Consider the following 18,948-nt stretch of genomic DNA (forward strand, 5'->3'; position numbering starts at 1 on the left):
AAGCGCTCGTCGCGTGAATATTTGGAATACGTGAAAAGTGGAATGGAGTGAATCGGATGAATTATGTGGAAGATGAAACGTGTCAAAAAAGTGTGGAGAAACGTAGAGAATAATAATAATAATAATAGAGAATGGTGTAGAATAACATATGTGTGAAGGCCTTCGCCTTCACACAATTAACGTTCTCCAGTTCGCGAAAACACACCTAACATTCCATTCTACATTTTCGTCTGTGCATAAAAACAGAATTATGGTCGCATCAGGACAGTTTTTTATGGCGTCAGAATCGTTGCACATGACTTTCAATCGATTGACGATTGATGACCACTTAGTGCAAGACTGTATCTGCTTGGAGAAATAAATGTGCATTTACGCATCTCTTTCATGCCTTATGTCGTACAGTACGTACTGTAACGTGTTGATTCTTTGTGTATTTGTGTGTCGGGCATGTTTTCACCGACTGTAGCAAATTTTAATATGTTCACCGCTCCTCTAGCAAAATTAATTTGCTCTCAGTAGAGGCTGTTTTTTTCCCCGTGTCTTCTTCTGGTTGTTTTCACTAAGTGTAGCAAATTTGAACAGGTTCCTCCCTACCCAAGCAAAATTACAAGGGGGTACTAATTTGTTAGAATAAGTACCTCGCCTCCCATTTTAAAACGGTGAGCCCTAGCCATCAGTTTACTTTTTCTGTGTCTTCCTGGGACTACTCGTTGTGATATACTTTGTGTAATATAGTATCATGAATATACAGGGCAAGTGCCAGTTCTAGCAGGGCCACCACAACATTGCACACGATGGCCCAATAGTGCCACCGCCCAAACATTTCTATGTTATTTTATTATTATTATACTATTTTACAAAGGGTACGAAAACAAATTGCACGCACCATATAGGGCATTCCATTCATTGCAGCCGCTCTGTGCCATAGAAGATGGATGCCTGAAATTTTAAGAAGTCATCTCACATTCAATTCACCTCGTAGTATTGCCAATATGTATTGGGGTTACGGTGTTTAAAATAGCTCACGGACGGAGTGACGACAATAACACATTTTTAAAAAATTGTCATTCAAGACAAAATTTACCATCAAATCGCGTTGACAAGTGATATTTAGGTAGAAAACTCCCAAAAGTGCCAAAAGTGGCATCGCGGACTGGTGACGGAGATTATCTTTTTAAATGGGCCGCCTCCTCGTATCGACAACTTCCTGTTCAAAACGTGCCTGCAGCGCTACATCTGGACGCAGTGGTCAAAGAAATATCGCATCGGTAGTTATTTTAGCGACTAGTTATGGGTATCGGTTTAGGGCCGTTTTAGCTGAACTATTCACGTCCACCGTCCGTGCAGGATGACCGGCACAGCCCACATCGTTTTTCGGTCGAGAACTCGTGTAGAGTCTTTGAGTAGTATAATTTGAGCCAGGTGTGCATAACCGTCTCTGTGGCGCAATCGGTTAGCGCGTTCGGCTGTTAACCGAAAGGTTGGTGGTTCGAGCCCACCCAGGGACGTAGCTTTTACGTGTTTTTCTTAGATTTTTCTGAAGCGCGCCTCCCTGTCTCGTCACTGTTTTATTGGTGGAAAAAATACCATGTGCATTTTTGTTTTAAAAAAAAAAGCAGTGTTGGGAAAGTTCATTTTCTCCACGAATTAGTTCAAAGCTAAGTTCACATGCTTTAAAATGAATTTGTTCAGAATGAAAAACATTGCTATTGGTCTTTTACTTAATCTTACCAGACAACAAATAAGAATATTAAACGGCATTTCAATTTTGGTATTTCTATATCAAAATTATTTAACGAGGCGTTTTCCTACTTTTAATAACGGCCTCAAAATGTAGTATCCAATGACCAAATGAGATGCAAATCCCGGGTGGGTCCATTTTGATTTTTGTACTCTTTTAAGAGTCTTTTAAGAGCAAATGGGGTCTACCGACGATATGAATTCTGCTTTCTATCGTCGTCATAAAGCTGCAGTTCTTGCTGCTTGCAGTAGGTGTCGCTCATCAGCGCGTGAAGCCCGACGAGTGAAGAGAGAGCAGTGAGAGGCTGTCAAGTTGAGCAGATCACCCAGCCAGCACTGAGGCTCAGGACGGAGCTTGTGGGGAAGCGAAAGAGATGTAAAAAACCTTTTCTTTTGTAAAAAAAAAAAAGCTCACCACTTGACACTGACGGCTTTGACACTGCAGAGGTTTCATATCACAGTGCCACAGCAGCGACCTCCTGAATTCTCCAAGGACAGCAGGAAGAAAGCACCTTTAGTCGTGGATAGAAAGTGGAGACTGAGAGACAGACTCATCAGTTACAATAACGACATGGGGTGAGTTTTACATTCATTTATTGTGAATAAAAAATTTTAAAAAATTCAATTAGGCAACAAAATTTATTTTGCTCCCTAATCTTTCCCTAGAAAAGAAACGTCCAACACTTTATAAGATGTATCCTCATCATAGAGAAAGGTAAGATCTTGCTTTCCAGTAAACAGTTGTCAATTGATAATCATGAAAATACATGGACATGAATGCTAGAGGGACCAACACAATAAAAGATAGAAGTAATCTTTTCATATGTTAATCAGTCAGTGCTCCTAAAGCTGCAGCTTAAGAAAATTGAGCTGTGAGGGTGACAGGAGAGAGCAGATTCCCGTGCTGTCGCTTAAATGACCTCACTAATTCCTGAGGTGCACCCCTGGACCCCTCAACTTTCACTATGTGGCTTCGTTCTGCTTTGAGACCACTTGTTAAATCCCCGAATCTATTAAATCTGGGTTAGGCAAGTCCGGTCCTATAGAGATCTTCTGTCATGTCCGTTTTCTGCGGCTCTAGAATTGGACTTGCCCACCTCCGTAATAATGGGTCAAGAATTGTTAGCTCCAACAGTCTTAATCATCAAACTCCTTTATTGAGTTTGCAAACAATCTTAGCAATCAATGACATAAAGTAAGCGATGAAAACAATCATTCAGGTAACACAGGAGAAAGTATGGCTTGTGGGCACCTTTCCTTATTCCAACCAACCCACCACTTAAAATATGAGGACAGATTAGTGTGGGATGAGAAGGAGAATTATAACATGTCTCATCTGACTGGACAGAGTCAGCTGTTAAAAGCCCAACAGTCACATGAGTGCACTTTATGTGAGGGAGCGCCTGCAAGGAAGAAATATTGTGAGCTCCCCACAAAAAGAACTACACAATTGGATTTGTGTGTCACTAACGGGGTCAGATATAATTGTACTATTATGACTGGCCAGAAAAAAAAAAAAAACACTTCTACCGGGATTGGCACAGCAATTCACGGTGTAAAAGGAAGACGTGGCCTGTTTTTTTCATCGTGGTCATACTTGCCCCTCTTTCCAGCAACATGATAATATTAATGATGAACAAAAATGGGGAGATTACACCAGAGCAGTATCTTCAAGTGCCACATGCTGCTGAAGCAAACAACTGTAATAATGCAGTTGCACAAGTGCACACACCCTCATATAATTGATGTGGCAGTGTTCAGAATAAACAAATCACAATAGAACTCGTTAAAAAGGAGTCAGCACACATCTGCCACCATTTAAAATGTCTGATTCATCAGATCAAACTTTTTTTTTTTGAGTTCGAGTCTTCACCTTTTGTTGTTTTCCTCCAGAGAGCAGCCGATCTTCAGCACGCGGGCTCACGTCTTCCAGATCGACCCGGCCACTAAGAGGAACTGGATCCCGGCAAGCAAGCATGCGGTCAGCGTGTCTTTCTTCTTTGACTCTAATCGGAATGTCTACCGCATCATCAGCGTGGGTGGCACCAAGGTGAAATAAATGATGGCCTAATGTTGCAAGAAAACAAATGCCTATCCTTTACAATTAGCTGGATTTCTGCAGCAAATCTAACCTGTTTGGAAAGAACATATATGATGATTCAAGGACGGTACATTTCAAATGGAACAATTCCAGTTTGATTGGACATCTTTGAAATAAAAATAAATGTTCACATTCATCCCTTAACCAAATAGTCATATTTGAACAGTTTCAATAGTAAGAAATGGTCAATAAAGCAACAATACTGCAGAGCATTTCTGTGGCTGCTCTCTGGATTTAGATTACGGACGACACATCAAGTACTGAGGGGGTGGGGGTGGGGGGGCTTTATCTGATCTGCTTGCACCTCGAGTCTGACCCACATTCCTGCCTGCCAGAAAGCCGTCCGTCCGGTCCGTGCGTAGCGGCAGTTGTGCGGTCAACGGACCAATCTTTCCCAGGCACATGTTTTTGCCTTGAAGTGTAATCTTCACTGTCGCCTGCATCTAGCATATCAACCGTGTCATTGCATCCAACACGTTATGTCATCCATGGCAAAGGAGAAGACAGACGACAGTCAGACGTCAGCCCATGTAATCTTTTTTTTTTCTTTTTTGGCAGGAAAATAAGGACACAAAGGCAAAGAGCTTCCTTTAAAGCCCCCGACCTGGTGCACAGTTCCAGGATTTTCATTCAGTGCCATTATTATAAGACACGGAGATGACGTCACAAGCTTTATAAATAGTTTTGAGCTCATGTCTTTTCATGAATTGGTTTTATGCACTGAGACTGGTGAAGGTTTGTAAGCATATAACATTTTTTTTTTTTTTGCTGGGGGAGCTGGAAGAGATTAATAGCATTCCATTGATTTGCTCAATAAGTAAATTTAGTTACAAGCTTGCTCATGCAATAAATTAAACTCTCTAGTCAAGGTATAAATCAATAGATCTTGGTGTGACACGATAAAAATTAAGGGAGAAACAGAAAACGACCTGAATCTCTTTGAAGGAAACTTTATCCATCCAAATCAAATCGTTCCACTTTAAAACAAACCGTCCTTGAATTTTATCACACATCAAGACACACATCCAATCGGTTTATTTCAGAGAAAAAAAAAAGGTATTTAATTTGAATCCTCCTGTAATCTATTTGTTGGTAGGCAATTATCAACTGCATTGTTACACCCAGCATGACATTTACAAAGACATCACAGAAGTTTGGTCAGTGGGCTGACAGCAGGGCCAACACGGTCTACGGTTTGGGCTTTGCGACAGAGCAACAGCTGCAGCAGGTAACGGACACTCGAGTCCTTTTGAAATAACAGTGGTGACTAATCTTCCCATGTTGATTTCATTACCATTCCAATATTTTGCTTCTGTTTGACAAGTTCTCGGAGAAGTTTAAAGATGTGAAAGATGCAGCTCGTTTGGCTCGTGAAAAGTCCCAAGATAAAGAACTGGCAAATACAGCCCTCAACATCGCTGCACCGCAGGTGAGTGCAAAGTTGTTAAAGATGAAATAGACCGTCGTTCATAAATCAATTCTATATGCAAAGTGCCATTTTGAAGGTCGCTATTTTGAATAGAAACCATTTTGTTTGCTGAGACTGTACAATATTGATTATTTGATCCTTTCTGTACCACGATTTAGTAGGGCTGTGGTTATTGTGAAAGCACAATAAAAATAAATCCAGTTGAGTTCATAAGATGTACCAAGAATAGCTGCACACACACGTGTGTGTGGCCAGTTATTAGATGGGACCGCTGTGACAGAATGGAAGGAGGAAGAAATGAAGCAAGAGGAAGTAAAGGGAAAGAAAGATGAAGTGGGTCACTTATCTCAGAGGGGAGCGACAGTGAAGAATGTTGGACGATGGTAAAATTATCCCAACAGCTTCCTTTTCGGCCCTCACGGCGTCACCTCAGACCTGCGAGATCAATTAGGAATAATTAACAATCAGTTCCATTGACTCATTTTAGTGTCGCTAGCATTAAGCTAAACAGACTTTACTGAGGCAAAAACAATGCGGTTGTTTTAAATATACAACACCACGTGAAATTCACTTTGCTTTACATTTAGTTTGCTTTTTTTTATGCAACTGCTGAACTGCTGCTCCATCATACAGTGCTCATATTCATTTTTCTGCTCACATTCAAAGCAAAGAACACAAATAAAAACATCAGTGGACATATCTTAAGCACAAGCCCCAGTGCTAATATTACTGTTAAGAGTTGCATGGTTAGCTAAGTAAGATTGAGAATTTTTCTGTTAATATTCTATTTGTTGTCTTTGTTTTTTTTTTATTTTATTTTTTTAATTGTGATGGATTTCATCTGTAGTTCTCACAGGTAAGTAGTTTTACTTTTAACTGTCTCTATCTGGTCATTTGAAATAATTGGAAGAAAAAAAAGAGAGAAGAAGAAACATGGAAACATTTACTGATTTGTTCTTCAGGACCTCTCCGATGACCTCCAGTCCCCTCCAGTCATGTGTGTGAACGGGCCTGAGGACAAGCTGTATCGCAGTCAAAGCGCAGACATCACGCTGTCCTCTGAAAAGGAGCGCATCAAGAAGATGCTCTCTGAGGGGTAACCAAAGTCCTCTGCACACAAAAGATAGTAAACACAAAAAAAGGAATGTTAATAAGAAATGTTGGTTTTCATAAATAGTCATTTGTTTTGCGACAGGTCTATTTGCGAGTTGAACCTGGAGACGGAGTTCTTCACGCTACAAGACAGTAACTCTAAATTAGTGGCGGCGTTGCACGAGGCTAATGCTAACGTGGCGCAGTGGAAGAAGCAGCTGGTTGCTTATCAAGAGGAAACCGAAAGGCTCAGAGAACAAGTGAGCAGAGCAGCAAATTCACATCATATCCTACAATACATTTGCAGAGTCCCTGAGAGGCCTTCAAAAAAATCAATTACATAATCATGTTCCAATCCAAAGAGAGCAGACTCATCAATAACATCTACACAGAGTCTGAGCTTTCTATTAAAGCTCATCTCCACACTATCGATCTCCTAAACGTTCATTTCCAGCACATATCAGTCAGTTCAGGCTACATTCAGATTTTAGTATGTGAGTTTTTTTTGCTCCTTCTCAGGATGACAGGGCCAATTGGCTGAAAGTAAAATGGCTCATGTCTCAGTGGTGGTGTGAGATGAGGAAGAGTTTGTAGGACAGCCATATCCTACTTTCATTGGCCCACTTAGGACAAAAAAAGACAGCGATCACCAGAGGGAGATGGCATCTGCTCATTTCTTTCTCTTGCTCGCTTCTGCAGCTTCTCCTAAGCGGTGGATTTTAGGAACTTCTTTTTCAGTCCTCTACTGTAAAATACATGCTACATTGTTTGTTCCGATTCAGGAACTTGCTATCAGTTCCACAATTGAATGTGAGGACATGAAAATTTAAGTTTTCATGAATAGCAAAATATTTTTTGTTTGTGTATTGTGTGCATTGAGGTGGCTGACCTGGAGGCCCACGGGGGTCACGGCCCCAGTGACCTGTTGAAGGATGAGCTGACTCAGTCTCTAGAGGAACTGGAGGCTCTGTTGAAGGCCAAAGATGAGGTTTGCATACGTATACCGTAATTTTCGGACTATAAGTCGCACCGGAGTATAAATCGCACCAGCCATAAAATGCCCAAAAAAGTGAAAAAAAACATATAATAATAATAATAAATTATATTTATAACGCACTTTACATTCGGGGGAATCCCAAAGTGCCAAAGTGTATATACATATATATGTATATAAATCGCTCCTGAGTATAAGTCGCCCCCCCACCCAAACTATGAAAAAAAAAACGCGACTTATAGTCCGAAAATTACGGTACCTTCACGTAAAAAAATAATGGTTCAGTTTAAGTACATGCTTTGTTGTTTTTTTTGGCAGGAAATCCACATTTTGCAAAGCAAGAAAACAGACTATCATGAGATAGAGCGGGACAGAGATCAGGCTATACACAGATTACGGGTAAGGCTAAATTAAAGAATTTACATTTATACAGTATTCCACAATTATACAGCTCGCATTGATATCATTACATGGTGGAGGTTTACCTAATGAAGTGGCCGGTGAGTGTCTATCTTTTCTACACAGCAACAAAGCAGTAGTTTTAAAATGTTTGAATCTCCTCAACAGGAAGTGGAGATGCGTAATTCCGAGCTAGAGCGCCGCATCCAGAACACGGAGCAGAACTTGAGCATCTCTCTGGAGGACCGAGACCGCATTGACACTGAGCTCCAGAGGGCCATCGAAATTCTAGACATCAAGATCTTTGACCTCAATGACCTCCGGCAGAGCCTGGTTAAACTCCTGGACAAATAAAACGTGAAAATGCGGAAGTAAATAAATAAAGTTCACCGTTGGGACGATGGAACCCGCCCACAGTTGCGTCTGGAGCACAAGAAGCATCTTCTCTGTCGGCATTTAACATGCTTTTACTTGTCTGCTAATGTAGCGCTTCATGTTGCTTAGCAGGGAAACAATGCAATAACTTCAAGGTAACTGCTTATGAGTGCAGAGTGCAAGATGTTTATTAAGGACAATTGGTGCTCGGTTTTTCATTGAGTATGACCATTGAAATTGAAATGGCATATTATGATAAGAGGCCTTGTATTATATAAACTGCCTTGTTAAAGATTCTGCAAACAAAACAAGAACCATTTAATACTGCATTAACAGCCACAAAACATAATGCAGATGAGTAACTCGCTATGCACTACATAGCAGCGGTAAAACGAGTGAGTGAATTAGGTCACATTCTTTAAGGTCGAGTAAGAGAAAAAGAAGTCCGCTATATTATTTAATATTGTATTTGGTGAGGCACAGATGAATAAAGACACCAAAGATCAATGTTTTATCAACATTGCTGTTAAGGAATGATAGAAGCCTGCTCTTCTGTGCTGACGCACAATTAGAGAAATGAAGTACGCATTAATAGAAAGAATAAAATATAGACGTAAATGATGCAATTTGCAATGCCATATAGTGCAGCCATACTTTAAACTTTTTATTCATAAAAACTTTGTGTTTATGAATAACGATAAACTTACAGTGCTTGTGAAAATGCCACATCTGAATGGACCTCTGCTGTGATGCATTCAAGGACATTTGGTACACTTCAGGCCTTTCTTGATGTTACCTCCATCTGTGGACAAAATGACATTTGCCTGCTCAACAGTGGAAATACAATGTATTTTTCTCAAGCTTATTTTTATCATGTTCTTTCAAGCCTTACTGTTGAAACTTTTAAGGGTTGTTGTGGAAAGTAATGGTGGCTGTTTCACAGCTGTTGTGAAGGAAAATAAAAGCAAAGAATACTAACAAACTTGTACCATACATGCTATATCATTACTATAAATTATGTCACATTCCTCATGTATTATTTTTTACCACACTACATACCTACCATTACTATACTACTTAGTGAGTAGCCAATATAAATACCGCTGTCCATTATTGGAGAAAAAGGACCACCATTCTATTCACTGTTCTATTCTATTCTATTCTATTCTATTCTAACAAAATATAATTATAATTGCCTATAACAGTAGTTCCCAAAACGTTTTATACGGGCTAAAGGGAGCTAGCATCGATGTTGCTGCTTTATGAACCTTAAACCTTATTTGAAAACAAATGATACGCAACATATGTAGACAGATATTACAATACTCAAAGCTATGTATGCCTTATCTTCTGCTTACTAAGAAGTTATGACTTACTTTGTATAAAGGCATGTATTATACAGCCCTCTAGTGGCCACTGTGTGCGCAACAGATTATATTCAGAATTGTTTGAAGTGGTCAAGAAATGCGGAAAAAGGTAAATATGTAAAATATCATCTGGGAATTTTACTGACAACATTGAGGAATCAGTCAAAAAATGTTAAAGGTGGAGATAAAATGTAAAACATTTTTTCATTTGGTCATGTTATTGTGGGGGAAAAAAGTTCATTTGTGTCCGGAATGAGAGAGCTGAACAAGGTGGAATTGTGTCATTTAAATGAGAAAGGAGGTAAATACTGCATGTATAGTGTCTCATTTTATTTGGGGATCTATTCATCAAAAATGTGGAATAATTACAAAATGGGACGTTTGGGAAGGCGTAAAATAGTTCTAAAAAAAATGTCCTGTATATGCTTAATAACTTGAAGGGGTTGGACAGTTTCAACAATACAATTCCGATTTTTTTTTTATTTAGTTACCAAGCAGAAATCTAAATATTAAACATAACACACTGTGAAAATGTTCAGTAGCTGTCTTGGTCATTTTGACAATTTCCAGTGTGACTATTATGTGGGGATATACTGGCAACTCCAAGTACCAATTTCAAGTTCTTTTACAACCAATGTACATTTCATAAAGCATGTCTATATATGTATGTGAGGAATGATACCAGCGAGTCAGAGGAGGTCATGCTGATGTTGATGTGCATGTTTGCCATGCTGCTCTTCAGTGTTGGCCACCTCCAGTAGTGTCAGCATCTCCCGCACGACAGCCTGAAGGCCTCGGCCCAGCTGCTGGCTGCTGTAGGGTTTTCCCAGCGGAGGCACATGGATGAAAGCAGAGCGGCCGTGGCCGAGGACCAGAGATGAATAGTAGGTGTAGTCGCACAGGTATCTGTCAAAGCATTGTTGAAAATAGTTACTGCCAGAGTTAGTGACGTTTTGAAGAGATTTGCCATGCATTTAATTGCACAACTTTACAAAACAAAACTGTATGGAGAAAAAAATATATGCCCATGAATGTTGTTGTATTAGGTCTGCATGAGTTTCTCCACAACAAGATTGTGTTCAAACTAGAGAATGCAATTTTTGTGTAAATTGCAGTGTAGTGTAAATTGCAATGTGGGAGAATTTCATCACACACCTTCCAGCATCTTTGGACACTGACACAGTTACCCCTACATCGGTGTCATTAACCCTTTTGCAGACTGTGTCCATGTCTACTAGAGAGCTGATGCAATCGGGCCCATCTTCCATGCAACATTGGGAAGCTGGGCAGAAGCGGCTGTTGTCCAAGCGTTTATAGCCCTTGTTGTGGCCACACTGCTCCAGAGTCACTGTGGTTGCTAAACCTGACACACCAACATGGACCACTAACTGCAAAACACAAAAGAGAAACAACTTGATTTATGAAATCAGCAGCATTCTATAATACACACAGAGTTGCGTAATGCAGTGATTCCCAACCATTGTCCATGCAATTAGCCAATTGTATTTAATTGGATGGAAAATTACTTTTTACGATGAACTGCCCTGCCATGAGTGACAAAAAATAGTTTAACATTAAGAGGTTGTAACTGTGTATAAACGCCATAAGATGATAAGACAGCTGACCAAAAGTCCCAACACCATGTACCTGTGGTCGGTGCTTTTCCCACAGAGATGGCAGTAGACTCTGCACTGCCTGATATTCTACAGGCACCTCACACACATAAAGATCTATCGCCTCGCCGAGCCCCAAACACTCCAGTTCCTATCAGGGAGAAAAGCAGTACTCAAATAATTAATCCAACCGCATTTTTTAATTAAGTGTCACAGCTCTTGCTAAAAACAGTGTAAAGACACTTCAACGTGTTGATAGGAACTTGCAAGTAAGGCCTTACCTGTACTGCCACCCAGCTGGAGTTCACAGCATGTTCTCCAAAAGGCTCAAAACCTGAAGAGTAAAGAATAATTCCTAACTCTAATTTTATTGGCTGACCACGCTTTAAATAAAAAGGTAAAAGAGTTTAGAAAATAACAATGCTCATCAATGTAAAGAGAAAATAATTTGGATTTAACCGATCGTTTAAATTGACACTCGTACTAGTAACAACTAGCCTCGATAAAACTATCACAACAACGAAAAAAATACATTAATAGCCGAGTCGTTCATTCGGCGAAATGATCTCACCCGTTACTATAACTTTCGTCTTGTTGCCCATTCTTGTTATTGCTTGTCGCTCATCTTGAGTGCATTAGGAAAAGAGTGCCACCCCCAATCCCCGCCCCAAGGGAGCTGTCAAGCGTCAACTAAACACCTGATCAAAACGGGCAGTGGCCAGGAAATGACGCACTTTAGGCAAAAGTCCGTAGCTGTGCCTATACTGCCACCCACTGTACAGGAAGTGTACTACAACTAACAGATTGAGCGAGAGAAAGGGGGATGAGATGGAGCGAGAGATATGGAAGGAGAGCGAGACACACACAGACACACGCACAGACACACGCACGCGCACACACACAAACATTTTAAAGCACTGAATGTAAGGGTGTAAATCGCGGGTTTTTCACGATACGATATTTGCAGACCGATATTTGCCGATATCTTTAAACCTGCTGTGATTCATTCACGATACATCACGATATAGTGCTCTACGATCGATATAGAACAATATCCTGATTTATAACAATTCATACGCAAAACCAACAAGGTACTACAAACTCTTTATTTAGGAAATTACAAAGTGCTTCCAAACGAATGACTTGAAGCCCAAAGGGGAGCGAATTTCCCCGTCTTCTTGGACACTAGCCATAGCACCAGCCCAGGAGCCGCGTAGTTGTCGGCTCCCCTTTCACGTTCCTGCTCTGCTCACAACACAACACGCCGCGCACTGCTCCCGGAAAGAGGAAGCAAGTAACAATGAACTGGATTTCAAAATAACGTCACGTCTAATGTCCGAGGTCAAAAACGGGCGCTATAGATCGACGTTTACGTTTTGCATCGATGCCAACAAATCGTAGAGCATTATATCGATTAATCGATGTGTATCGATGAGTCGTTACACCCCTAACTGAATGCACTTGGTTATACCACTTCATTTACAGATGATTCGAAATCCCTCGTAGATTTCATCCTTTGCACGTTTTCAGCAATAATCTTCAAACATGTACAATGTATTTCTAAACCTATTTTCTCAATTAATTTACAGGATCTACAATCTGCTAAAACTGTAGGTGTGTAGCCCACTTGAGAGGCCACTTCCCAACCAACTCTAAAGTGAGAAAAACCAAGCCATCTCTTTCTCAATGAAAGTTGTTTTGAATGAGTGTGCGTGTGACCGCCCACCATTCGTTGTAGTGGCGCAACTAAGCTAAGAACATGTTCTAGTGTGACACAGGGCGTTGGTGACAACACGCATGGCTTGTTACACTCCCAAGGGAGGGTATAGAAGTCAAAGGCCACCTTAAAGGTAGTCGAAGGGGAGACTTTGTGGTACACAAAGTGACATTCACCACTGTACCATTTATAGGACAAATCTGCTCAGTTTGTTGTCATTATGGCAGAGCTAATCTCAGTTGGTTTTTTTTTTTTTTACAGGAAAGGCATTTTTTTCCTTCCCTCTCCACTTTCAGTACAATCCACACCCATTTGGTTGCGAAATGAGTCACTCTGGACTCTGTGAGCCTGTGGAAGGGCATTATGGAGATAATATGCTTCATACAGCATGGAGGAGTGTTTTTTTCTTCTTCTTATGAATATACACGTTGAAGACGGCTTCTTTAATGTTACTAATGACAACATTGGTTCATACTTATGAATGATAGACCTCCCACTCATACGCAAAAACACCATCCCATCCCATCCGCCGCCTACACTAGCTGCAATGCAGAACCCATTCACCTTTCTCCGTCTCCTCTGCGTCACTCGCTATGTCAGTGTTGCCGTGGAAACTAATGATGCCCTTTCTGCTCACTGGTGGTGCCGATGCAGACAGTCTGCTGACGTCGTCGGCCGTGTATGGGCAGAATAACAAAATGCAAAACCGCAGGTTCCACCTCATGGTCCTTGCGCTAGTCTGTACAGTTCTCATTCAATTTATTCTGCTTTTATTTAGCATCTTTTCCCATGAATTCTACTTTACTTTCTTAATCCTAGGAAATGTCTGAAATTACAGTCAGTAAAACTTAAGGATTCATCTTCTCTGCTGTTTCCTTTCCATATCTATATTTCACTCTGTGCTGCAAATGCTACTTTTGATACTTAAATAGACACAGATTCCGCTGTGTAGCATTCTTTGTTGGGGAAAAGCAAACATTAAATCTGCTTTATATTACGCTGTACCAAACGGTTCCATGTGGTTGTTCCAGCCTTCACCTCTCACACTGTCCCAGTGGGCGGAAAAGACTAATTCAAAATACTTTGTTGCAGTTCTTTAAGAGATTTTTCAGGTCCGTCATATTTTCAGTACTTTTTTTACTTTTGATCCCTATTCAAAAATGTATCTATACATTCTACTCCTTATTTGGTCAAAATAGGCATGTCCCTTTTTTAAACCTGTGAAATGACAAAAAAAGACAAACAGAGAGAGTTGAAGTTAATTGCAATTGAGCTTTTGGTTGATTGTGATCTGGGGGAATTAATGGGCAGAACGTAAAGCACGACGACGATGCAACGGATTCTGAGAATATTTTTGTCGTTCTCTGCTTCGAGAATGAATTGTGGCAATTTTATTGTGTCACGTGCCAGTCTATAAAAAATGTGCTTATTTAAGAGAATCGCTTGCTGTCGTCAAATCCGAGGTTTTGTGGTGAATGCCTTGGGTCTTGTGGAACCCTAAAAACCCCAGCCTTCCGGCAATCAAAAATTATCCGTCTAATCTGCAAAAATACACAGTACAGCTAAAGTGTTTTTTTCTGTTCTTCTTGTTAACCTTATTTTTTAATAGGCAGTTCACAACATTAGCAGTTACAGCATCTCGTGATTTTTCCCTCCTTCACTCTTCATTATGCAAGACAGAGAAATTCTTTTGTGAAAAGTAGCAATGTATCAACATAAGCATTTACAGAAAAAAAAAAAGTCAGTTTGAGAGTTTAAAACGATACACATTCCATCATGTAATACTGCGCAAATCGTTCACTCTAAATGTGCTTTAAATTAGGCCGTTTTCTAATGGTTGCTTGCGGTTCCTCCAGCCCTCGTCTCACACCTTCCCCGCCCATGCAGTCGCTCTCCCTCGCTCTGCTTTCTTTTGGCGTCCCTGAGCTTTTTTATGCTATGACATCAAACCACAATGCATTGCACTGTTTGGAGTTTACCTAGCGTCTCCATGGCAACAAAGGCCGGCCCGGCCCCTTATTCAAATGAGACCGGAAATGCACGTCATTTTGGGCCAATCTGCGAGCTCTGGGGTGACATAATGGAATTTTTAGGGCTAGAAAGCGAGCAGTGCATAGCAGACGTGCCACAAGGAAGAGACAACGAGAACAGGAGCGCCCCCGCGTCTGAACCGCTCCAAGGAAAGAGGGTGGTGGTTTACGGGAAATATCCGGCGGTTTCCTCCATGTTTTGGACACTAGAATCCGCGAGTGCGCGCCCTCATGTGAGGGCGTAGAATCAAGGAGCCTCTACCCTGGCACCGCGCTCAACTCTCCGAGGGGCACCGCATCAACACTACCTCTTGCCACAGCACCATGATGAAGAAGGACATTAATCTCAACCTCGACACGCAGACCTCCGAGCTCAAGGCCAATCCGCTGCGCGACGCCGACGTGCTACTCAACTCGCCAGACTTGGGTCTTCTCAAACTGGCTTCCCCCGACCTGGAGCGTCTCATCATCCAGTCCAACGGGCTGGTGGGCGCCGCTAACCCGGCGTCCCAGTTCCTCTACCCAAAATCGGCCAGTGACGAGCAGGAGTTCGCGGAAGGCTTCGTCAAGGCTCTGGAGGATCTGCATAAGCAGAACCAGCTGAGCGAGGCCGGCTGCGTCTCGATGGACAGGCTGGAGCTCCTCGGAGCCGCCAACGCGGTGGGCTCGACGGGGATCCAGACGTCGGATCTGCCCGTCTACACCACGCTGAACGGCTATGCAGCCAGCCCGCTGGGCGGCACTACTATCAACTACTCCACTGACACCATCCCTTTCCCGCCGCCTCCATCCCACCTCAGCCCGCAGCAGCAGCAGGGGACCACCGCGGCGGCTCTTTCCCGGCTGCAGGCCGCCGGCGGGGCCGTGAAGGACGAACCGCAGACGGTCCCGGACATGCAGAGCCTCGGGGACAGCCCACCTCTCTCCCCGATTGACATGGACAACCAGGAGCGCATTAAGGCGGAGAGGAAAAAGCTGCGCAACCGGATAGCTGCCTCCAAGTGCCGCAAAAGGAAACTGGAGAGGATCTCTCGGCTGGAAGACAAGGTGAAGAGCCTGAAGACGCAGAACACCGAGCTGGCGTCCACGGCCAGCGTGCTACGGGAGCAGGTGGCCCAGCTCAAGCAGAAGGTGATGAACCACGTCAGCAGCGGATGCCAACTTTTACCAAACCAGGTCCAAGCTTACTAATTTCACCAATGCCAAATGACTTTGGAGGCATGTTTTAAAAATGCAGCGTGCAGGTGAACGAAAAGGTTCATTGACAAGAGGGTGTAAACCGCAAAACCGTTGCTGTTAGTCAATGGAAGCGGATTGTTGGTAAAAAGCCATGTAGCAAAGTGCCATGCAGCACCGTGAGACGAGTGTACACTCGAGGGTGTCAAACTCATTTTTGTCGTGATTAGTTTTCCCTGACAAGGCCGTTATGGCCATCAAACCATTTGTAGTAAAATGTATATTCACCTCATCGTGTTATTTATTACATATATAAGCTAGAGATTGACGCATTTTTTTAAAACAAAAGATCAAGTATTTTTTAATTTACAGTGGTACTTTCACTTGATTTCTTTGTGTGTCTTGACATATGAAGGGATTGACAATAAAGCAGGCTTTGACTTTGATTTGTATTGCGAACATCACAGTTCGCCTGTTTTCTGGGTTTGGTCATATTTATTTATTTAGCCCTTAATCATTCTGCCCTCTTCATTTGTTTTACCATCTGAAGTTGCTTTTACCCCAGATTTGATTAAAGCAGTAAATAAATCTATCACGTGGCTGCCCATAACCCCGAACAAAACTTGTGAATTGAACTGCTCATAAGTGAAGGAGCCACTGTAATAATAATCATTTAAAAAAAAGGTTAAAAAGACTACAGATTTTTTTTTTTTTTTTTTTTACCAAGTGAGATAAAATAGATGCGCCTGACGTGTTTTATTTGGCCACATAAAAAATTGTGGCAGGCTGTATTTGGTGCCTGGGCCTTGAGTTTGACACCTGTGGTGTACAGGATAGTATGGATGGAAAATCAACAGCCAAATGTAAGGGTGTCAGTCACCAAGTACTGTCATCCAATTGTACATATACTGCCTTACTTGTTTACAAGCACTTAGCTATGACAAATATCTATTTTTTATTTACTGAAGCATTTCTTTACTTTTTTTTTTCTTTTTCAAAAAAAGGCACACTGCATGTTTTGTAGCCGTCGTGTCTGTAAACTAGCGTATTCCATTGTGTGTGTCTTCATGGTGGCTGCTTAGAAGACTTTAGGCACCAAACGTCTTTGAATGTACGTTCATGTATTGGAATGGACTCTCATCTCTCTTACATTATATTCACTACATGACTACAGCAAAAGTGTTTTCGCCCATATTGTAAATTAAAAAGAATTGCTTTTCTTACCATTTGTGATCTTGTCTTGATTGTGCCTTCTGTGGACAATGAGGGGCGGGGAACCTATGGCCTCTGGGCCATATTTTATTCGGGAGTGCAATTCATCAAGGATCGCCTGAAATTCTAAAAACAGAAAAATAGTTATAAAAAGCACAACGCTTGTAACAATAATACACGTGTGCTCAGAATGTTCATGAATTCAACGAGGCCCTTTTATAGAATAAAATGGGCCTGGTAGAAAAAAGATCTCCACCCTGTAAAAAAGGTTGGAAATTACGACACAATAGAATTATGACGCCCTCTGTTGGCCATTAGCTGAACAAGCAGTCCACATCACAACCACACATTGATTAAATTACTGTACAGTACTAACATTTGGGAGTAATTGTAGCATTCCAACAACATTCAGCTGCTAGCATTTATTTATTGATCTTTCATTTGCGCAAATCTGGCATCACAATATTACAGCACAATTCACACAACTAATACCAGACGGGCAGAAAACAGCTATTTACAAGTTGTTCTTGAGTCATATGTACGTTTACAGTCATAGCAAAAGAATAATTGGGACAGGGAGGTGAATATGATTTCAACGTGTTCAGTTTACTGACTTTTGGAAAGAACTGCCACGGCAAGACAAACTAGTTTTATTTGGATTCTTTAGAGCTCGGTATTCTGCTTACACCCACGTATTTTAGGGCACGTGTGAAACCCATCAGCAGACTCGTGTTGCTGATATTTGGGTGTCGGCGAGATAAAACAGGACCTCTTATTGCTCTGTGAGAACAGTCTGCTGTTACACTGGCATGTCTTTAAAAGTTACATAACTGATATGGAGAAGACATATAGGCTGCCCACCAAACGACTGGAATGTTTTACTCTCCTTATGAGGTTGTAAACACCGACATGTTTCCAACAGAAAAAGCTAGGAGTGTGAGATTGGAGATGCAGATTAGAACACAGTAAAAATAAATAGTTATAAATAATACAAAAGTAGAATAAAAGTGTCACCATAGTCTTATATACCTCAGCACATCAATGAACGCATGTATAGTAAACACACAAAGGGCATTCAAGTTTCAACAGTGAACATGCTCGGGGGGAAAAAAAAAAATCACTTCCCCAAATAAACATTTAGTGGAATCTGATGGTGCTGGAATGTTCATAGTGAAAGATGAAAATTATTAACGCACTAACAACTGACACGTGGGTCAGATGTCAAAACCAAGAACGATCCGGTCAACCAGCAATACCAACAACATGCACCTTAAAGCACGGTGCGGGACAGAAGCCATTAGAAATCTTTTGGGTCTTACTTCCGTGTTTATATGCACCTTGAAAAGCGCAGCTATGTTTACTTTTAAAAGATCGACATACTCATTTTATAAACTACTCACAAAAGGTTAGGGATACTGGGCTTTCGGGAGATTTCGACACCTTTCTGTGAATTTTCCTGCAGTAACCCGTCGATGACACAAAGCAAAAGTGGCCACAATAGCAGGCTGAAAGACAGGAAGAGGCACAGAAAGGATTTGAAAGGCCAATTTCCTTCGTTTGGTGTGAGGAGGATATCCTTTACCATGTAAGCATGGGCCGGTCCAGAGGTCAAAGTCTACCGCGGTTGGAAAAATCATTATTTCAAAACCAATAAAACTGTCCATCACCGATATTAACCATTCACATATATTTTATCTGAGTTA

The 18,948-nt window shown here is 41.4% G+C and overlaps 3 protein-coding genes and 1 non-coding gene across 12 annotated transcripts; 3 read left to right on the forward strand and 1 right to left on the reverse strand.

Annotated features, from left to right (window-relative positions):
- Positions 1–1,434: 1,434 nt before the first annotated feature.
- Positions 1,435–1,508, forward strand: trnan-guu (transfer RNA asparagine (anticodon GUU)). The gene has a single exon. It is a non-coding gene; the product is annotated as a tRNA-Asn (tRNA).
- LOC133165496 (homer protein homolog 3-like) lies at positions 1,487–9,112 on the forward strand. 3 transcript variants are annotated; one of them, XM_061295201.1, is made up of 11 exons: positions 1,487–2,116; positions 2,186–2,316; positions 2,407–2,455; positions 3,634–3,790; positions 4,938–5,069; positions 5,166–5,270; positions 6,233–6,366; positions 6,466–6,622; positions 7,243–7,350; positions 7,675–7,755; positions 7,924–9,112. In XM_061295201.1, the coding sequence occupies exons 3-11, from the start codon at positions 2,433–2,435 to the stop codon at positions 8,107–8,109; spliced, it is 1,083 nt and encodes a 360-aa protein (XP_061151185.1). In that variant the 5' UTR covers positions 1,487–2,116; positions 2,186–2,316; positions 2,407–2,432; the 3' UTR covers positions 8,110–9,112. The 3 variants fall into 3 exon arrangements, with proteins under 3 accessions (XP_061151185.1, XP_061151184.1, XP_061151183.1); XM_061295200.1 differs by having other exon boundaries at positions 2,202–2,316; XM_061295199.1 differs by lacking the exon at positions 1,487–2,116 and having other exon boundaries at positions 2,132–2,316.
- Positions 2,876–11,834, reverse strand: LOC133165497 (pyroglutamyl-peptidase 1-like). Of its 7 annotated transcripts, none has more exons than XR_009717610.1 (10): positions 11,682–11,834; positions 11,392–11,444; positions 11,145–11,261; positions 10,653–10,885; positions 10,250–10,403; positions 8,838–8,932; positions 7,842–8,097; positions 7,252–7,329; positions 6,218–6,380; positions 2,876–5,705 (listed from the first exon to the last, which is right to left on the reverse strand). XR_009717610.1 is itself a non-coding variant. In XM_061295205.1 (6 exons), the coding sequence occupies exons 1-6, from the start codon at positions 11,710–11,712 to the stop codon at positions 8,906–8,908; spliced, it is 615 nt and encodes a 204-aa protein (XP_061151189.1). In that variant the 5' UTR covers positions 11,713–11,834; the 3' UTR covers positions 8,769–8,905. The 7 variants fall into 7 exon arrangements, 3 of the variants coding, with proteins under 3 accessions (XP_061151189.1, XP_061151187.1, XP_061151186.1); XR_009717608.1 differs by having other exon boundaries at positions 10,180–10,403; XR_009717609.1 differs by lacking the exon at positions 7,842–8,097.
- Positions 11,835–14,917: 3,083 nt separating this feature from the next.
- On the forward strand, positions 14,918–17,256 carry LOC133165871 (transcription factor JunD-like). Its single transcript, XM_061295764.1, has one exon. The coding sequence runs from the start codon at positions 15,182–15,184 to the stop codon at positions 16,046–16,048; it is 867 nt and encodes a 288-aa protein (XP_061151748.1). The 5' UTR covers positions 14,918–15,181; the 3' UTR covers positions 16,049–17,256.
- The last annotated feature ends 1,692 nt before the right edge of the window (positions 17,257–18,948 follow it).

This window comes from Syngnathus typhle, linkage group LG13 (assembly GCF_033458585.1).
Source record: "Syngnathus typhle isolate RoL2023-S1 ecotype Sweden linkage group LG13, RoL_Styp_1.0, whole genome shotgun sequence".
In the NCBI taxonomy this organism is placed as follows: domain Eukaryota; kingdom Metazoa; phylum Chordata; class Actinopteri; order Syngnathiformes; family Syngnathidae; genus Syngnathus; species Syngnathus typhle.